This window comes from Phascolarctos cinereus, unplaced genomic scaffold (assembly GCF_003287225.1).
Source record: "Phascolarctos cinereus isolate Bilbo 61053 unplaced genomic scaffold, phaCin_HiC Scaffold_1;HRSCAF=81, whole genome shotgun sequence".
NCBI classification, from domain to species: domain Eukaryota; kingdom Metazoa; phylum Chordata; class Mammalia; order Diprotodontia; family Phascolarctidae; genus Phascolarctos; species Phascolarctos cinereus.
This window is the reverse complement of record NW_027555514.1, coordinates 276,862,890-276,881,261: the sequence shown is the minus strand read 5'-3', so window position 1 is coordinate 276,881,261 and position 18,372 is coordinate 276,862,890. Positions and strand designations below refer to the sequence as shown.

Sequence of the window (18,372 nt, the reverse complement as noted above, 5' to 3'; positions counted from 1 at the left end):
AGGAAGAACTAGTTGATAAAATGAAATGGACAGGAACCCAGGGAGAAGGGGACTTGATCACCCTAGAGTTCATGATCACTAATGAAAATAATGCTGAGCATGCTCAGAGGTGTAGCCAAGACTTTAGGAAAAGAGGTTTCAGAAATGTCCAGAGAAAAAAAATCCATATGATCAGTCAATCCCAGGAAACCAATCTTGGGATTTAAAGGAACAGGTGTTGGCGATATCTCCAATGGAAGTCAAGGTTGATAGCTGGAGTTTCAGAAAGGAGACCAGAGGAAGTGACCATTGCCCAAACAAGCCATATCAAAAGCAAAACCAAGTCCAGAGCAACTAGCAGGAGGTGAGAACCAGAATTCAGAAATCAAGTAATCAATAGAGGAAAATTCCAGTTCAGTGTCCTATAACAAAGTGTTAAGTCTAGGCACAGATGACTGGAGCCTGCCACCCATGGTCTCCTGAATTCCCACGAGCTAGAGAACCCCTGACAAATGCTCTTGCTGTCATTCACTTGCATAGCTGCCAAGGTGGCCACCTAGACAGGGAGGCTCTTAAGAACAGAACTCTAATGATACATATATGAATCATCCTAATGAGGAAGAAAAGTAGCAAGTATCTCAATAGAGCATTGTTGCTGCATAAGGAGCTCTCTGATCTCAAATTGGAGGAAATCAAAATCAAAATTTGAAAATCAAATTCAAGTGCATATCATCAGTATTCTGTGATGATCAACTGTGAATGACTTAGCTATTCTGGGCAATGCAATGATCCAAGACAATTCCAAAGGACCTACGATGAAAAATGCTATCCACCTGCAGAGAAAGAAAAGTCTTAATGCACATTGAAGTGTACTGTTTTTTACTTTATTTTTCTTGGAGGGTTTTTTGTCTGTGTTTTCTTTTACCACATGAGTAATACGGAAATATGTTTTGCATGACTACACGTGTATAACACATATCAAATTGCCTGCCTTCTCAATGAGGGGGAAGGGGAGGAAGGGAGAGAATTTGGAACTCAAATTTTTTTTTAATGAATTAAAAACTGTGCTTACATGTGATTTGAAAAAATAAAAAAATTAAAGTGTATATCACGAGGACATACTTTGGGCACACTTATAAAGGAAAGGGTTGCATAAGCCACAGCATGAGTGTTCTGTAACGTGATTAACTTCCCCCAAAGTCATTTCATCATTTTATCCTCTATGGCTATAGCTCTCAAAGTACGGTCCAGGGAACTGTGGGTGTCCTTGAGACCCTTTCAGGGAGTCTGTGAGATCAAAATAGTTTTCATAATAATAATGAGATATTTTAATCTCTAATATGATTAACACTGATAGATATAACCAACATAAACAAAACTTTTAAGAGTCCTGAGACCCAAAAGCTTAGCAGCTACTGCTTTTTGGCATTCACCCAGTTACTGGTCCACCAAACTGTTGGGTGACCCCAAGCATTTCACTTGTCTGCATCTTGGTTTCCTCATGTGGAAAATTAAGGGGTTGGAGTAAATGGTCTCTAAAAATCCCTTTATGCAAAACAATTTAGGGAATATAGTTTACTTAGTTTTCGACTTTTCAATTATGTGTTTACGGTTTAGTTGTAGGTTGAGACAGAAGAGGGAGATGCTGGGCTGATTAAAAAAATAAAATATGCCCTTTTAAAAAAACAATTATTACTAATATGACATTGGGCAAGTCACTGAACCTCCCTGGCACTCAGTTTCCTTGTCTGTGAAATGGAAGGGTTAACTAGATGTTTTCTAAGGTCCCTGTCAGCACTAACACTGCTATACTACAATTTTTTTCTTCTGGAAGATTTCTATAATTCCATTCTGACTCTGAGGGGATCAATACTGTTGGCATGATCCTCATGAAAGGACATCATTGAAGAGAGGAGTGGAAAGAGAATAAAGATAAATTAGGGGTCAGGAGCAAGAGCCAGACAATATGTCAAGGGAATTGGCCCATTTCTACATGCAAAAGAAGCATGTCCTATTTCGATTTCAGTGGAAATCTTGTATGCTCTTACGTTGGAAGAAGAACCCTGGATTTGGAGGCAAAAATCTTGGGTTTAGATTCTGCCCTTGGCTTTCACTACTTGTGCCATTTCATTACTCTGGGACTCAGTTTCCTCTGGTGTCAATGAAGAGGATAGATGAGATTGCTAAGATATCTTCCATCTCTAAATCTGTGATCCTGGGATCCTGTGGTCAGAGCCTCGGGAGCAGGGAATGAGTCCAAGTTTAGAGGAAAGCAAAAAAACTGTGCTGAGATGTTTTGCATGATTTCACATGTATAATTGATATAATATTGCTTGACTTCTCAATGGGTTGGGGAGAGACTACAGGGGAAGAGTTCATTTGAAACTCAAAATGTTTTTAAAATCTTTTTAAATTAAATAATTTTTAAAATAAAAAAATTTAAATAACTTTAAAAAATATTTTAATGAATTAATTTTTTAAAAAAGATTATTCTGAATCAAGGGGGAAGGCTTCTGGTGACAAACAATTCCATCTAAGGTGGTAGGTTTGCTAGGTGGGGATAAGTGGGGGTAGGAGGAAGAAGCAGAATACAAAAGGCTTTGGATTCTAGGGGAAAAGTTGGTTGGATTTTATTCAAAACTAGTAGAAGATCATTAGAAGCAGCCTGAAGGATACACGAAGAGAGACTGAGCTTATTTGAGGTCATAGTAGGGGGGAAAAAACTGGAATCAGAGGGCCTGGATTCAAAGCCTGACTCTATAGGAGGCTGGACAAGTCACTTAACCTCCAGGGTCTCATTTTTCTCATCTGTAAAATGAGGGGGTGGAACTAAATGATCTTTGAGGTCCCTGAGACCCTATGATGTTCTCCATATTCAGAATCCTTACCGAGTTCTTTCTTTCTCTTTCAGTTTTCCCAACTAATTAAGATCTTCAATTCACTGGGCCCAGAGAAGTTTCCACTTGTAGAACAAATGTTTTTCCCCCAATCACAAGCAAATGGTGAGTACGAGTGGTCTGCTTGAATTGTCTTTTGGCTCAGGGATCTACAAGGCTCTTTGGGAACTCGGTGAATTTACCTAACATAAAGGGACGGCATCATTTTGTATGAAGGAGAGGGAGGGGATGGGACAAGGGGATGCATGAGAAAACATTCTCTCACTCCTTCTGACCCTCTGACCCACTGAAAACTAAAGAGGTGTTGTGAAGTCATGTGGGGAGAGTTCTCATTTTTTCCCCAGAAAATAATGATCTCTTTGGGTTAAATGCCGGGGGGCAGGTCAAGTGGTAAATACAGACAGCCGTTTCTTTGGATCTGGCTTCTCAGCAAGGCAAAGAAGCCCTTGCCTGTGTGAATCTGAGGCCAAGCATAGAAGTATGTGGTCAGAGAAAGTAGGTGAAGACCTGTAACAAGTGGGGAAGAGATAATATTCTTCCTTTGATGTTTAAAATACACAACTATTCGTGTTTTATCTATCACTGGAAAGCAAAAGTAAGATGACGGTTCTTTCTTCACCACTGGATGCCACTGAAACTTTAAAAGGGACTCGGGAGTAGTACACAGGACCCAGGACTTGGGGCCAGGTCTGGCAGCCTCTGGCTTAAGGTTTATTGTGTATGTGGTCAAGTCACTGGGGTTGCTTGGTATCGTAGATGGGGTTCTGGGAATTCTTAGCTGTCTGGCTGAATGAAGCTGTAAAAAGTTCCCAAAAGAATGCCTATTATTGGGATGTAGAGCTGATTTCTATTATTCTTATAAACACATTGATCTCAACAACAGCCTTTCTTCCCAAAGAAGTTGCAGAGCCAAGTGAATTGAGTGCTGGACAGAAAGTCAGGAAGGCCCAAGTTCAAATCTTTGTCAGAGCTTTATTCATTGTGTAACTGTGGGAAAGCCTCTGTGAGACTCTGAGAAACCTCTATCAGCCTCAGAATCCTCATCTGTAAAACGAGCATCAGAACAGCTTTATCTAATAGTTCTTGTGAGGATCCAGGGAGATAATACCTTTAAAGTCCTTTGCTACTCTTCAAGTGCTTTAGAAATGCAATCTACTATTATTACGGTTTTGGATGGGAGTCAGGACTTCACGGGTTCCCTGGTACAGGGAATTTTTAGAGAAAGGAATTTCTTCTTCCAGTGAAGATGAGCAGCTATTCTATCATTTGTAGACTTGCCTGAAGTTAAGTGACTTTTACCCAGGGTGTCCCAAGCAATGTCAGAGGCACATCTTCCAAATTGGGTTATTTTATTGTGGTCATTATTACTGTCAGCATGCTCTTACTATCTCATTATCATCTTTTGCCAGTGGGATTGCCCTTCACAATGCCTTCACATAGAAGGCTCTTGGAAGTTGCTAGACTCTTACTGATTTTACTCAATGTTCTGCGAACTATTTTGTTGTTGTTCGGTCATTTCAGTTGTTTCTGACTCTCCATAACCACATTTGGGGTTTTCTTGGCAAAGTTACTGGAATGGTTTCCCATTTTCTTCTCCAGCTCCTAAGGCAAGCAGAGTTAAGTGACTCACCCAGGGTCACACAGCTAGTAAGTGTCTGAGGCTAGATTTGAACTCATAAAGTTGAGTCTTCCTGATGCCCAGTCCAATGTTCTATCCGCTGCACCACCCAGCTGCCCATTAAGTTATTTATTATTCATTTTTTTCTTAAGTGTCAGAGAGACCTTGGTACAAGTCATCATCGTGCTATGATTCCTTCATATTCAATATTCTGTGGACTCTTGAACACATAGATAAAATATTGGTTTTTGTAGTTGAATAAATGTACTCAATCTAAGGTCCTCCTCTGTGGGTTCACTGAAAACACCCTTGGTATGACTCCAGTATGATGATAAGGTTGATTGGTACCTCAGCATGTCTCTGCATGATTGTGATCTCCTTGGCCAAGTCTCTATATTGCAAAAGCTACTCGTTTCATTCAGCTTGGCATGGGTAGTGGAGATGGCAACATCTTTTAAAATGTGATTCTAGAGTTTTTATGAATCAGTTTTATGCCTGGGGTAATTGTTTGGTCTGAACCATGTTAATGGTCCAATTCCAGAAATGTATTGATTGAATTCTCCAGGATATTTGGAGGTCTGTATTTGTAGTACAGAATGAGATAGTATATAGATCAGCCCATCTGTACCTGAAAGAATGAACCTCTGAAATATAATTCTAGCTGCCAGATTATGGTGTGCCTGGTTTTCAGAAGGTGCTAAGTTTACATAGATAATGGGTTCTACCATCTTTCCTCTTTCCTGTCGTAAGCTGCATTGATTACTATCCATCTGGTTTCTGGTGGCAATAGTTTGATCCTGAATTGCCACAATAAATTCCTCTATATATACAAGCAAATCCAGCCATTTGGTGCCTGTCAAAATACTGGTGGCTGAGTTTAAGTGAGTGATACCCATGAAGTGCCTTTTGATTCCCTTCTTCTGTCTTAGCTATTTTATAGGCTCCATCTGGAGGTAAGTCACTTTCATTTATATCTGGCAAATCCAGTGGCATGTATGTGTAATCAGCTTTCATTATTACTTGTTGAACTGATGTCTGTTTATATCATATTTCTGTAGGGTTCTCTTTTTTACCTATTTGTCATACTTTTATTAATATTATAGGAATGTGCTTTTTTGTGGTTAGCTTTAGGTGGTCAGGGAATGTTACACTCCCCAATATGGGTAGATGTCACAGCTGAAGATCTGGCTCTTGGAGTGTATACAATTTTAAAACTGCCAGTCAGGACAATCCCATAAGAAGTAATGGTCTAGGGGCCAACGTCAGCGATTGAGCTAGAATGATGTCTTGGTGTGGTTGCAATCACAAGCAATAGCATGGACATTGTTTATAGAATGCTTGATTTGTGGTCCTATAGAACCGTCAGAAGCTAGGGAGACCATCTAGTCTGCCCCTCTTGTCTTACAAATGAGGACACCAGATAAAGCTCAATGAAGTGGTTTCTTGCTCACATGTAGGGCAGCCACGGAGGGTAGGAAAGCACACTGAGCTTCATGGAATAAGCGTCAGCTACCATTTTTATTCAGGTTCGGAGTTCCTTCCACTCCACTCCCACCTTGGACCCTTATTGGTTGTATAATCATGAGCATTTGCTGATACCCAAGCAATTTGCTAAGATTGGAAGTTACAGATGGGTCATGAGCTATATTGGTTGAGGGACTTCCCATTTGGAAGGATAAGATTACAGGTCTTTGACAGATTTATATGATGATGTTTATAACTGTGCCACGCAACCAGGGTTTTATGGAATAGCCTTCACCATGGACCCCACTTCTTAAGGAGGGTGGTGATTTTCCAAAGATTATGTATGCCTCATTGCAGATTAGATAAGGTTCAGACAATCCCTGTGAGTTTGGTGATCTACAAAGTCACTTCTCTGGGCCATAGCAATACAGTTCCCTAAGTCTCCACTTGGCTATGTTCCACTGGGTGGGAAGGAATTTGAGAGCAAGGGATGCACAGACATACACACACAACACAAAGGGGAGACCAGATAGTGTTTGTGATAGAGATAAAATCACTTTACTATTTAGAATAAAGGACACACTATAAAAAGTGAACATTATGCCACATGACCTTACAAGACAATATACATTCACGGAATATAAAATTCATAAATAACATGGAGGAAAACTGTAAACAGTGCTACAAAATTTAGCGACAAATACATTCCTTCCAGACAAGGTTTTCTCCTGGTGGTTTTCCCTCCCATAACACGAGGACGGCAGACTGGCTACCCAGAAGGGTTGGAGACGGTTGAGATGCCTATGGGTGCCACCAGCTCATTCAGTTCATTCTCTGAGGGCTTGATTAGTGCCAGAGAATATGCTCCCTCCATCTCATGTTCTTTCTCTTGACCAAGGGGGAAGAGGGAGATCTAATTAGAAGCTGTTGGTGTCTCTGTAGCAGAAACACAGCTGGATTTGGCATCAGAGGGCCTGGGTTCGAATCCCTGCTTTCTCATTTATTACCTGTGTAACCTTGGGGAAATCACTCAACTTTCCTGGGCCTCAGTATCCCCATCTATAAAAGGGGAGAGGGTTGAACAAGATGACCTTCAAGGTTCCGTCCAGCTCTAAATTCTCTGTCTGCTCAACTCCCCCATCACTCTTTCTTTTGGCCAAAACCATGCGTACTTTGACTTCCTGCTCCCTTTCAGCTACTCCATGACCTTTGTCTTTTTTAAAGAAGTAGGCAGCAGTGAAACTCTTAGGCACTACCCTGTGGTAACTGACTCCACCTTCCCACCACCACTGCCAGTGCCGATGGCATCCATGCATGAGGTGGACAGAATGTAGGGATGGTAAGAGATGACAGATTTGAGCCACCACTGTCATGTTATAATCAGAAGACAAATCATTCCAAAGAGGCAAGACTCTTGTGTCTGTTGGGAAGTATGTTTCCAATTAGCTGTTGGCTTCTAGCTCCCCTCCCTGGATCCAATTTTTCCTTTCCCAAGAATCACGGAGAGTGAACAGGATGAGCTCATGGGGATCTTGAACTGATATCTCCAGTGCCACCATGATCGTGATTTGGTGTTAGGGATGAGGGAAAAAGGCATCACCTGGCCAGGTAGGATGACTGCATCTGAAGTCAAATTCCTGGTCTGTCAGGACCCTGGGTCTATGGGTACCGCTAATGGGTAGGTTGGGAGTGAAAGAGAAGGCCGAGACAGCCAACAAACTCTGGATGCCAGACTTGACCTGTCAGAGGGGCAAAGCTCAACCCACAGCCATTCTCATCCTTCTTCTGAAGATTTATTTTTACATCCATAGGACAAGTCTTCCTCCCATGTTTTCACCAGTCACACAACTTTTTTTTTTTTGGCCTGCCTTGTTCTCTCTTCCACCAGGAAAATTCTTGCCACCCGAGGGCGTGCCCAAGTCAGATGTCACTTCTCCCAATGGAAGCAAAGAGTTATTGGCTCTCTGATCATCCACGTTTTGCCAGTCTGGCTGTCTACACATCAAATATTTTACCTTTCAAAATATTAATAAAATTTGGTGGCATATGGGGAGGGGAGGGAAAGAGTCTAGTTTTGCTTTGAAAAAAAATTGTGCAGATATTACAACCTACATACAACACAGAACTTACCAAAACAAAACAAAAAAAATTAACAATAATTTGAAGTACTGAGATGTCTCAGCTACATAAATGACCTTGAATTAAACATTAAGTGAACAGGTGTAGTCAACAAAGCTGTAGCTTATAGCAAGCTCAGTAATCACCCTTGGACATCACACAAGAGACTTTTTTTCCTTTTTTTTTTTTCTTTTTTTGCCAAGACCCCATTGTCTCTGCCCTGGTCTGGAGCTGGTAGACAGAGGTGGATTCCCCCCTACCATCACTTCTGTCTTCCCTGGAGGCCATTCAGCATTTGCCTTTTTTTTGAGGTCTTAGTTTGAGCCACTCCATTACCACCAGGGGGATTCTGAGGATCCTCTAAGACGGCCAGTGGCCAACCTGATTGGCTACCTTCTAAAGAAGGTACCACTCATGCCTGAAAAAAACTGGAGTTCAGGATAGCCAATTGGCCAGCCTGGTGGAGAGGGCTACAAAAAGGCTAAATGTTCTAGTTTGAGGTGACAGGAACCACTGGCCAGCTAGCCATATCATTCTTGGGCATAGCTGTTGTCTCCAGCAGTCTGGTTACCACCTTGTCTGCCTTGATTCTAAGTTTCTGCTCTCCAAGTCAAAAAGACTAGAAGGCAGAATAATGGCACTACGGGCATTCATAAACTTGGGTTGTTTCAAATGCCTTTCTTCAGGGGTTTGGGTATGTGTGTATATGTATATGCAGAAGTATCATGTCGGTGATTTAAAATACAAAACTAAACCAAAAAGCAGAACAGCTCTGTTTCCTAAAGTGGAATGAACTGAAGGTTCAAAATCATGTTTGATAAATAACTATAATCTTAAAAAAAAAAAAAAAGAAAGAAAGAAATACTTGTGTTAAATGTCACCATCCCCAAAACTGTAAAATGCACATCAACCATTTTCTCAGTATCTCCTATTTATCAGCATTAAAACTTAAAATAATTTTATTTAATAAGAGAATTTATATTATAGTTTTCTTTAAAAAAAAATCAAAAGAGAACAAAAAGCCCTCCAGCCCCCAGCAAAGTCAACCTCTCTAATGTCTAACACCACTCGCTATGCTGTGGAGACAAGGAAGAAGAGTACTGTAGGCCATGGGGCCCAGCCACGGAAAGCCGGGAAAGGAGATATTGTACAATCCGGCCAGTGCTGGAAGCAATGAGAACGCGGCTGCTCCATCAGGTGAGTGAGGCAGATTCCATTCTCTCCCCTACCTGGGCTCACTCCACCTCCAACTCTCCCTTCTCCTTGCCCCGGCTGCCATGTTGAGGCCACCAGCCTTGGAGTGGGGAGGAGAGGTTCTAAATGCTCTGGGCCCTTGCCCTGGAGTTCTCAGGAGTTGAAAAATTTAATATCAAAAGCCAACAACTTGGAATGTCAAAACAAAAAAAGGCAGGGAGAAAGAGGATTTCAACAGCATTGAATGTAATTCTGTGTCCTGTAAAAACTTAGCTTATACCTCTGTGTGGCTATAGGTATGTGTGCACCTAATACATTTCCCCCCCCTCCCCCTTTGAGCTAAAAGCTAATTTGGCAATGGTGTTCTCTAAGCAACATTCTAAAGGACTCTAGCTACGAGTTGTGTGTATGTATTTCTTAAATGTACATGTTAAGCTCCCTGCCAAACAGAGACCACAGAGTTTCTAGGAGCACTTTTTGGAGGTCTCAGCCTTTCACCTGGACTGCTGTAAGAGGCAGGCACATTTCCTCCTGGCTCTGCACCGATGAAACTGTGCACTCTAGGGAGAGTACCCCCAGCCTGGGGGGAGGGGAATCCTGTGGGTAAGGGAGGGCTGGGGCACACACAAGCATGCCCACCTCCCCCTCATGTCACGCTCTCTGGCGTGCATGCTCTCGTTCATACAGGCAGACAAGAGTTCCAAGAGGCTGTTAGGGGGATCCAGTCCCATCTCCTCATGGTTTGAAATTCCCCACATGCCTTGGGATTTGTCTCTTTGCTGGTCTTGGCCCATCCTATCGCTTTCCTCCCTTCAGAAAATGCCTTGTCTGTATATAATTTGTGCACTGGGGAGAAAGAGGGAGGGAGTAAGGGAAGGGACGGGGGGGGGGGATTACAATGCCCAACTGGGATAGTTTTTAGATTTTTGTTTTCCTAAAAAAATATAGATTATATAGACACTGATAAAAGAAGTTTGCTCTCCTTGTTCATTTCTGGCAAGCCATCATAGATTTCCCCAGGTGGAAACAAGTGATGTCAAAGCCAAAAAGAAGGGGGGAGGGGAGGGAAACGTGATTAAAAATAAACTCATTATGATGGCATAGACTTTTCCTTTTAAGTGTTCGAAGTGCTAAATTGGCGAGAAAACAGGCACTAATTTCATTGTCATCGTCTGGTAAGAGTTAGTGTCCGAGGGAAGCTCAGCCGAAGAGGGAGGGAAGGGGGAAGGGGAGGGACGGCAGCTCAGGGATCTGTGGCATTGATGATCGTTTTGTCCGGGGGCGCCCAGCCCCTGTACCAGCTGCAGTAGCCACCCTTCTGCCGGATGCAGGCATAGTGCTTGGACTGGTACCCTGGGTAGCCAAAGTTGGAGAGCATGTCCGTCCAGAGACACTCATTCTTGGAAGTCACGAAGCAGGGCAGGTAATAGCATGACTTGATCTGTAATTATAGAAGCAAGTGGGGTAGGTGAGTCGCTGGAAGGGACCTTGGAGGCTACCGAATCCAACTGTTTTACAGATGGGGAAACTGAGGCAGAGATGGTCACAGGTGGGATCTGATCTCTTAAGCCACAGGACATTCAAAGGGGTACAGAAGGACCGCTGGGTTATCTTGATGAAGACAGGGTAGCCCTGACCCTGAATTCAAGTCCAAAATGTAAACATGGCCCAGAAATCGAAAGAGGAGACCTGGGTTTTAGTCTCTGCTCCGTCCCTCACTATCTACATAGCTCTTGACACCCAGTGTTCTGAGGTCCCTCCCAGGTCTCACATCCTTCCCAACTGTTTGCTGAGTCATGATTGACCACAGGGAAAACACTCTCTCGGTGGTCCTAGGAATAGCTTTGGCCAAGTTGTGGTCCCTCCCTGGGCCTTGGTGTCCTCCTTTGTTAAATGAGATGACCTCTGAGATCTCTTCTAGTTCCTCACCTGCAAAATGTGGATATAATATTTGCACCATCTTCCCCCATAGCAGGGGGGCAAGCACTTTGTCACAATTGAGGCTGAAAGAAAAGGTATGCTTCTTCTCACCCCAGCTGGGTTTCTGCCTTTCCCCCTACCTCTGACTCTGCTTTCAGGGTTTTAGCAGAGCACCTCCTGAGTTACGGCCCCAGCCAAGGAGGCTGAAGGGCCCTCCTCTGCCTCTGGCTGCTGAGCAGCCCTATCGTCCATCAAAGGGCAGGATCCTTTGTAAGTGGCTGGCTTCCATTCAGATCCTAGAGAGAAGCCCAGCCTCCTTCCTCCAAACACAGACGTACCGCACTCTCCCGTCTTCTGCACAGGATGACAGGGACCTCAAAGGCCGTCCAACCCCCTCAATTTACAGAGAGGGGAAACTGAGGCCCAGGAGGAGAACCCCAGAGCTGGTTCAAACTGTTCCTTTGACAGATGAGGAAGAAGCACCAGAGAGGTCACAGACCTCAGAGGCCAGCCAGCCCAACCTCCTTGCTTCACAGATCAGGAGACTGAGAGCTCTGGACCCACCCATCTAAGCCATTTATTTTATCTATGAAGAAACCAAGATGTAAAAAGTCACCCACGGTCATATAGATAAGTGAGGGACAGACTAGATTCAGATCCAGGTCCCCCTGTGCTTCCCCCTCCTCCCCTCCCACCATCTTACCTTGCAGTTGCAGCCCAGGTGATAGCGATAATTGAGCCCCTTGCGCTGGGACAGGGTGAGCCTGTCCCACCTCTCCACGAAGTTACACAGGCCCGTGTACATCTTGCCATCGTATACCCGGCCTGGGAGAGGAGAAGGAAGACGGAAGGTCAGGTCACACCTCTGCCTGGCATCGAGCTAAGAAGGGACCAGACTGCTGAACCGGCTGCCACGTTTTACGTTGGGAGGTGCCCGTAATCTGGCTGATGGCCTTCAATCAATTACCAGGCATTCATGAAACACTTACTATGGGCCAGGTAATACCAGACTTTGGGGATACAGAGCCAAAAAATGAACCAACCCCTGTAGTCTGAGGGGGAATCAAGCGTTTATCTCTGGGCCTCAGTTTCCTCACCGAAAATGAGGGCATTGAACAAGCTAGCCTCTGATGCCCCTTACCAATATCAACCTGTGATCCCTTTAGATGGTGGGGAACTCAGATGTCCTCCCTTTACAGATAAATAAACTGAGGCCCAGAGAGCTGCTGAGCATTACAACCAAGTGTGTGAGACGGGATTCAAGCTCATCTCCCTGGGTCCACGCTCAGCCCCCTCTCCACTGTGCTGCAGGGGCAGGGGCTCTTTGGGGGGGTGAGCCGCTCCTCCCTCCTTCTCTCCCGACTGCAGACACTGTAACCACCCAAGGCGGCCGTTGGCAGACAGCTATCCCCTCGGGGGTGGGGAGGGCCCTTACCTGTCAGCAGATACTGGTATTTGTTGACTTCCAGCTTGAGCCCACAAAGGCTCTCAGAAGCTTCCGTGTGGATGTATTGCACGTGGGGCATCTTGCTAAAGCCTCTGTACATCTGTGGGGAAAGGAAAAGGGGGGGATCTCTGTTAGATGCCAGGCTTGGGCAGTGAGGACAGATAATCATTTCTTTTCTTCTTTTTAAGGTTATTGCTTTTTTTTATAAGTCTCCCTCATTTCCAAATATATCCCTCTCCCCTCCCTTAAGAGCCATCCTTTGTAGTCACAAATGAGAGAAAGAAAAAAGTAATTCAGCAAAATTGACCAATGCCCCAACTGAGTCTGACAGCGTCTGTAGTATCCCCACCTTTAATGAATCTGCCTCACTTCTCTTGCTCTATTCCTTCTAACCCAGACCCCCCCCAAAACCCTTGTTTCAACCCATATTAAAATAGGTGGTTTTCCTCATTCACAGTGCCTGGCATCTTGAAATAAAAATACCCCAGGATTTTCAAAGATGGCACACTCACTGGATCAACGGTTGGTACTAAGGGCTGATGAATCTGAGACTGCCTTAAGAAGCACAGAGCTCAGATAAAGGAAGCCCTGGCCAGAGCCCATAGAATTGCGTGTCTGGAATTACAAGGGCCCTGGGGCCCGACTTATTCAACCCCCTCATTTTACAGATGAGGAAGCTGAGGAACATCTGAAACACCGTCCTCCATCCTGGGTTCCATTTTTGAAAGATTTAAAGAAGTTTTGTCAATACCTTTTGTTTGTACATTAATATCATTTCTAGATTTGCCCAGTAACCAACCCTTCCATTTACTCTATATGGACCTGCTAGGTACCCGAGTATTCACATATGGTCTCCCCCACCATTCCCTGTGATAGTGTGAGCTCCTTGAAGGCTGGGACAGTGGTGTTGCCGGTCTTTGTCTCTCCAAAGCCTGCAAAGAGTGAGCACCCAAATGCTTTGAGAAAGAAAATGGGTACCCCAGTTTAGGAAGGGTACTGATGACCTTGATAGTGAAGGGGACCTTAAGAAAATGTGATTCGAGAACCCTTTGAAGCAAAGGAGGAATTTTTAACTGGGCAAAGACAAGACTTGGGGGTGATAGGAAAGCTCTCTTCAGATACACAGAAGAGGGATTAGTCTTTTTTTGCTTGGCTCCAGAAGACAGAATTTCAAGCAACAGACAGAAGTAGCAGAGAGGCAAATTTCAGCTTAAGGTAAGGAAAAACATCCTAACAATGAGAGTTGATCAAAAGTGGAATCAGCTGTGTGGGAGGTACTGAGTTCCCCATCACAAAAGGTCTTCAAATGCAAAGTAGGTGACCGCCAGTACAGCAGGGTATTCCTGTTCAGGTATGGATTAGGTGAGGTGGACTCCAAGGTCCTGTGATTCAGAATCATCACCCAGTGCCTTGTCCTCTGTCTTTTATTCATCCAGCCTACAAAAAAAAGATGCCTTAACTGGGCCACTCTGATCCCGGACCCCTCCCCAGTTCTGTAAAATGTTCCAGGTTAAGGGAGTACAAGCAGCAGCCGTGCTTCTCAGCTCCCCTTACAGACACATGGATTGCCACTGAGATCCAAACGAGAGGAGGGAGGGACAGCTGGATTTCTCAAATCCCTGTCCCACCCAATGCCTCACGGAACACATGAATTTTCAGGGCTGAATCACTGCAGATAGCAACTCTCAGAGCTGACACTGTAGAACAGAGAGGCAGGTGAGATGGGAGACAAAGAATTCTGGGAGTAGCGCCAGAAGACCTTCCTAGCTGTGTGGTTCGGATGGTCGAGATCCATTTGGGGCACCCCCTTTTGGGATAAGCTCAGGAGAGCCCAAAAGAGGGTACCCAGGAAAGTGAGGGGCCTTAAGTTTATTCCACACGAATATGAGCTGAAGGAACTGCATGCGCTCAGCTGTCTGAGCATCTGAAAGGGTGTTACCTTGAAGAGAGATTACACTTGCTCTTTGATGCCCTAGAGGGCAGAACTCGGCCCCACTGCCTCACTGTCCAATGACCCAGAACAAGATTTTGTAAACTAGGCAGGCATTAGAGAACCACTGTCTAATCCCCGGATACACCGGGATCGAAGGGCTTGGAGCTCAAGAGCCAGCAGGGACCCGTGAGGCCCATATGGTCCAGTCTCTCACTTTACAGAAGAGGAAACTGGGGTCCAGAGAGACAAGACTTGCTGAAGTAGCAAGTGCCTGAAGGCACGCTCTACACCCAGGCCAGCTAATCCTTCCCAATGTGCCTCCTCTTCCTGCCAGAAACTAATCCCAGCCTCACCTTTAACTCCAGGTGAGACAGGAGAGGGCTTTGAGTAGGAGATGGTGGCAGGATCCCAGGAGTTATACCTGGAAGGGACTTCAGAGGCCATGGAGTCTAGCCTCTTCATTTTAACAGATGAGACAGCAGACGCTGGAATGGATGCTTTCACCCTGTAATTAACCCTCTTCTCAGTTTGACCCATCCAGTCCAGACAAGGAGCTACCTTTCACCTATTTAATGAAGCCCAGTTCAAATCCACCGAGGGGCAGGAGGAGGGCACTGAGTCCACTGGGCCAAGTTCCCAACAACCTTGGTAGTGGGTGAGCTGAGGAGGGCACCCATGGCTGTTACCCAATCCCCTTCCCATCAGGGCCTCTCCCATTATGGCCCACGGTGGTCTCCAATGAACTGTTGTTTATAACAGGACAACGTCTCTATTCCGGTTTTTCTGGCAAGAGCTATTAATTTGCTTATGCTAATTAATACAAACCAGACATCACCTCATGGGTGTCTCATCAGAAGCAGCTTCATGCTCCCCTCTCTGTCTGCAATTGTGGTTTCAGTGGGCTGGAGGGGTTTTGGCCTTAACAGAGGGTCCAGGGACCCACCGGGTACAGCTTTGGGCTCCAGCCCTTCTCTACCCCTGGGAAATGTAGCCAAAGTCTGACGTGCCACTTCCATTGGATAGTATTAGGAAAACAAAACAATAAATCTGTATTGCAAAAAACTAGGTTTGAATCCTACCTCGGTCTTCCTATCTTGGTGTAGGACCTAGGACAAGTCAAGTCAAAAAGGAGTTAAGTGCTGTGTGCCAGATACTGCCCTCAAGGAGCTCACAGTCCCTTCACAAGTACAGTGGCTGGCAATAAAACATGCACCCGTTCAACCCAACCGAATTTTTTGAGCCTCAGTTTCTTCAACTGTCAAATGGGGGGGACAACAGTAATGTTTATTCAACCTACCTCAAAGGACTATTTGAGGAAAGTGCTTTATAAACCCTAAGGTACTGCAGATTAAATGTGTGGGCAACGGATTGGAAAGGGGAGGAGGCTGGAGGCATGCAGGATACAGAAGAGCTGATTACACTAGTCCAGGTAAGAGAAAATGAAGTCATAACCCAGGTATTGGCTCTGTGAGTGGAGAAAAGGGGGATGATTTGAGGGGTGCTGTGGATATGCAGGGGGAAGGGAGACCCTGAGTGACTGGGAGGGTTGGTGCTGCCCTTGATAGAATCAGAAGGACTGGAAGGGATGGATTTTGAGGTCCTTAATTATAAAATTATAAAAAAAAATAAATTATAAATAATTATAAATATATAATCTCCATAGATAGAGAGAAGGAGAATTGAGCTGGGAACAAAAATCAATCCATGCACATTTATTAAGCACCTACTCTGCTTTCTACGCACAAGGTGGTAGGGCTACAAAAACCAGAACTAAAACAGCCCTAGACTTCAAGGAGCTTACATCTTATGAGAAGAGGTAGAAGACATTGACTCTGCCCTCCAAGAGATTATGTTTACAGAGCCCCTCCCTGCAAGAGTCCTGAGAGGTAGGGAGCACAAATAATTACTGGCACCATGTTTTAGATTAGGAACTCAAGGCCGAGAGGTGAAGGGACACACCAATGCTGTACCTGGAATGTGTCCGGTGAATGATGTTGCCAGTACAGGTATATGTGAGTTCCAGGGTGGGGTAAATCCCAGGAGAAAGGCCATGAGCCCAAGCGTCAAAAGATATTCCCTTCCCCCCCACCCCCAATTATGTATTTGCTAGAAGCAAGGGCTGAAGGAAGGAAGTAGGTACCACTAGAGCCAAACAGATTAGCCCAGGGGGGCCTTCCTGCCCAAGGTCAGGGTGAAACGCATGAGTCAGTGTCCTGCTCCTTGGGACAACCCCGAAGTCCAGGCTGGACACACTGTCCCACACGTGCAGTCCCTCCCCCAACCAAAGGCCCAGGAGACTTTTCCAGAGAACGAGAGCTCCCGGCAAAGGGGACCACTTTCTCACGGTCTTGCTGGCAGAGATAAAGGCTCACGCTGATTAGGGCTGCACCTCCTGTCAGCCATCACTCCCACCTGCCCCATGATCCCTCATGATTTAGAAAACTAATCTCCAGGTTGGGTTTCATAGCCAACCTTATTTCCCCAAATTCTTGACCCTTCCCTTTAGACATCACCTGCCCTTTCCAGGGTGACTGTCTGATTACAGACATTTATGGCCACTGATTTAGAGTGGGAAGGCACCTCCCAGACCATCTAAACCTAAACCAATTTTACAGATGAAGAAACAGAGACCATGGGAAGCTAAGTGACTTAGGGTCAGAGATCTGGAACTGGAAGGACTCGGAGACCGTCTGGCCCAGCACGACGATTTTACAAATAAGGCAAATAAGCCAAGGTAAGGTGTCACTGCTTCAAGGTCACACCTAGATTAAATACTGGAGGCCAGGCTGGAGGGAAGGAGCAGGGCTGGAACACCAAGATTCATGGAGAAACTGTCTCTGCTATTTCCACTCAGCGAAGTGTCAAGACTACCCTCTTGTCAGAAACAGAAAGCATGGGCATTCTGTCCCGCATTTAGGCTTCCTTTAATCCTGCTGGGAGGGAGCCCTCCACCACCCTGGCTGACTCTGGGGCAGACTCACTAATCCCATGGAACAAAGCAATTGCAGACAGGCCCCAAGCTCCTGCCAACACACACGTGGGACTTGTCTCTTCTCTCTCTCACAATATTTTTTTTCTGATACACCCTTGGCAAGATGTCACAGAGGAAGAGCTAAGCGGCTGGTGAGTGGGCCAGAGCCAAACTCTGTTCATTGCCTGTTAATGCTAGAAGGGACCTTCGGGGTCATCGATGCTAATCTCTTCATTTTAACAAATAGGGAAACTGAGGCCCAGAGAGGGCACCCCAAAGTATAGGACAGTGAGTGGCAGAAGCAAGATTCAAACCCAGAGCATAGATTTAGGGCTAGAAGAGATCTCAGAGGTCACCTAAGCCCACCCACTCATTTTTCAGAGAGTGGTAAAGAGGCTTACCCACAGTCACTCTGGGACTGGGGGATTCTAGGTCAGCGAATGCCAAATTATCTCATGCTGTTTAAATGATGATGACATAACTCAGGACAAGAGCAGGTAGAAACAGGATGGGGAAGAGGAAGGCAGATTTCCTTCCTCTGTGGATTCCAAATTGAGATGCGTGCCTTCTCTAATTTGAGGGCAGTGAAAACCTTGTGAGGAGAAGCCTCTGAGAGCAGGCTAGAAGGGACTAAATACCCCAATACATGGTAATAATGGGAGAAGACCACCCCTGACACAGGCTGCCATACAGGCTGAAAGTTTGCAGATGATGTGCAGACTTCTATTAACGGAAGGGGGTTTCTATTGGGGAGGACCTTAAACTCAGGAACTCACAAGCCTAGGCATAAGAATAACAACAGTCGATACTTATGTAGCATGCACTAGTTAC

The 18,372-nt window shown here is 45.1% G+C and overlaps 2 protein-coding genes across 2 annotated transcripts in view; one reads left to right on the top strand and one right to left on the bottom strand.

Moving 5' to 3' along the window:
• Positions 1 to 18,372, top strand: part of SYN3 (synapsin III) — a 376,352-nt gene that overhangs the window by 90,655 nt on the left and 267,325 nt on the right. The window contains 2 exon segments of the mRNA XM_078150457.1: positions 2,891 to 2,962; positions 2,964 to 2,981. Of these exon segments, the coding sequence (XP_078006583.1) occupies positions 2,891 to 2,962; positions 2,964 to 2,981 (90 nt within the window).
• TIMP3 (TIMP metallopeptidase inhibitor 3) overlaps positions 6,494 to 18,372 on the bottom strand; it is a 63,111-nt gene continuing 51,232 nt past the window's right edge. The window contains exons 3-5 of the mRNA XM_020982453.2: positions 12,626 to 12,737; positions 11,894 to 12,015; positions 6,494 to 10,711 (exon numbers count right to left, since the gene is read on the bottom strand). Of these exons, the coding sequence (XP_020838112.1) occupies positions 10,514 to 10,711; positions 11,894 to 12,015; positions 12,626 to 12,737 (432 nt within the window). The 3' untranslated portion in view covers positions 6,494 to 10,513. The remainder of the gene's footprint in view (positions 10,712 to 11,893; positions 12,016 to 12,625; positions 12,738 to 18,372) is intronic.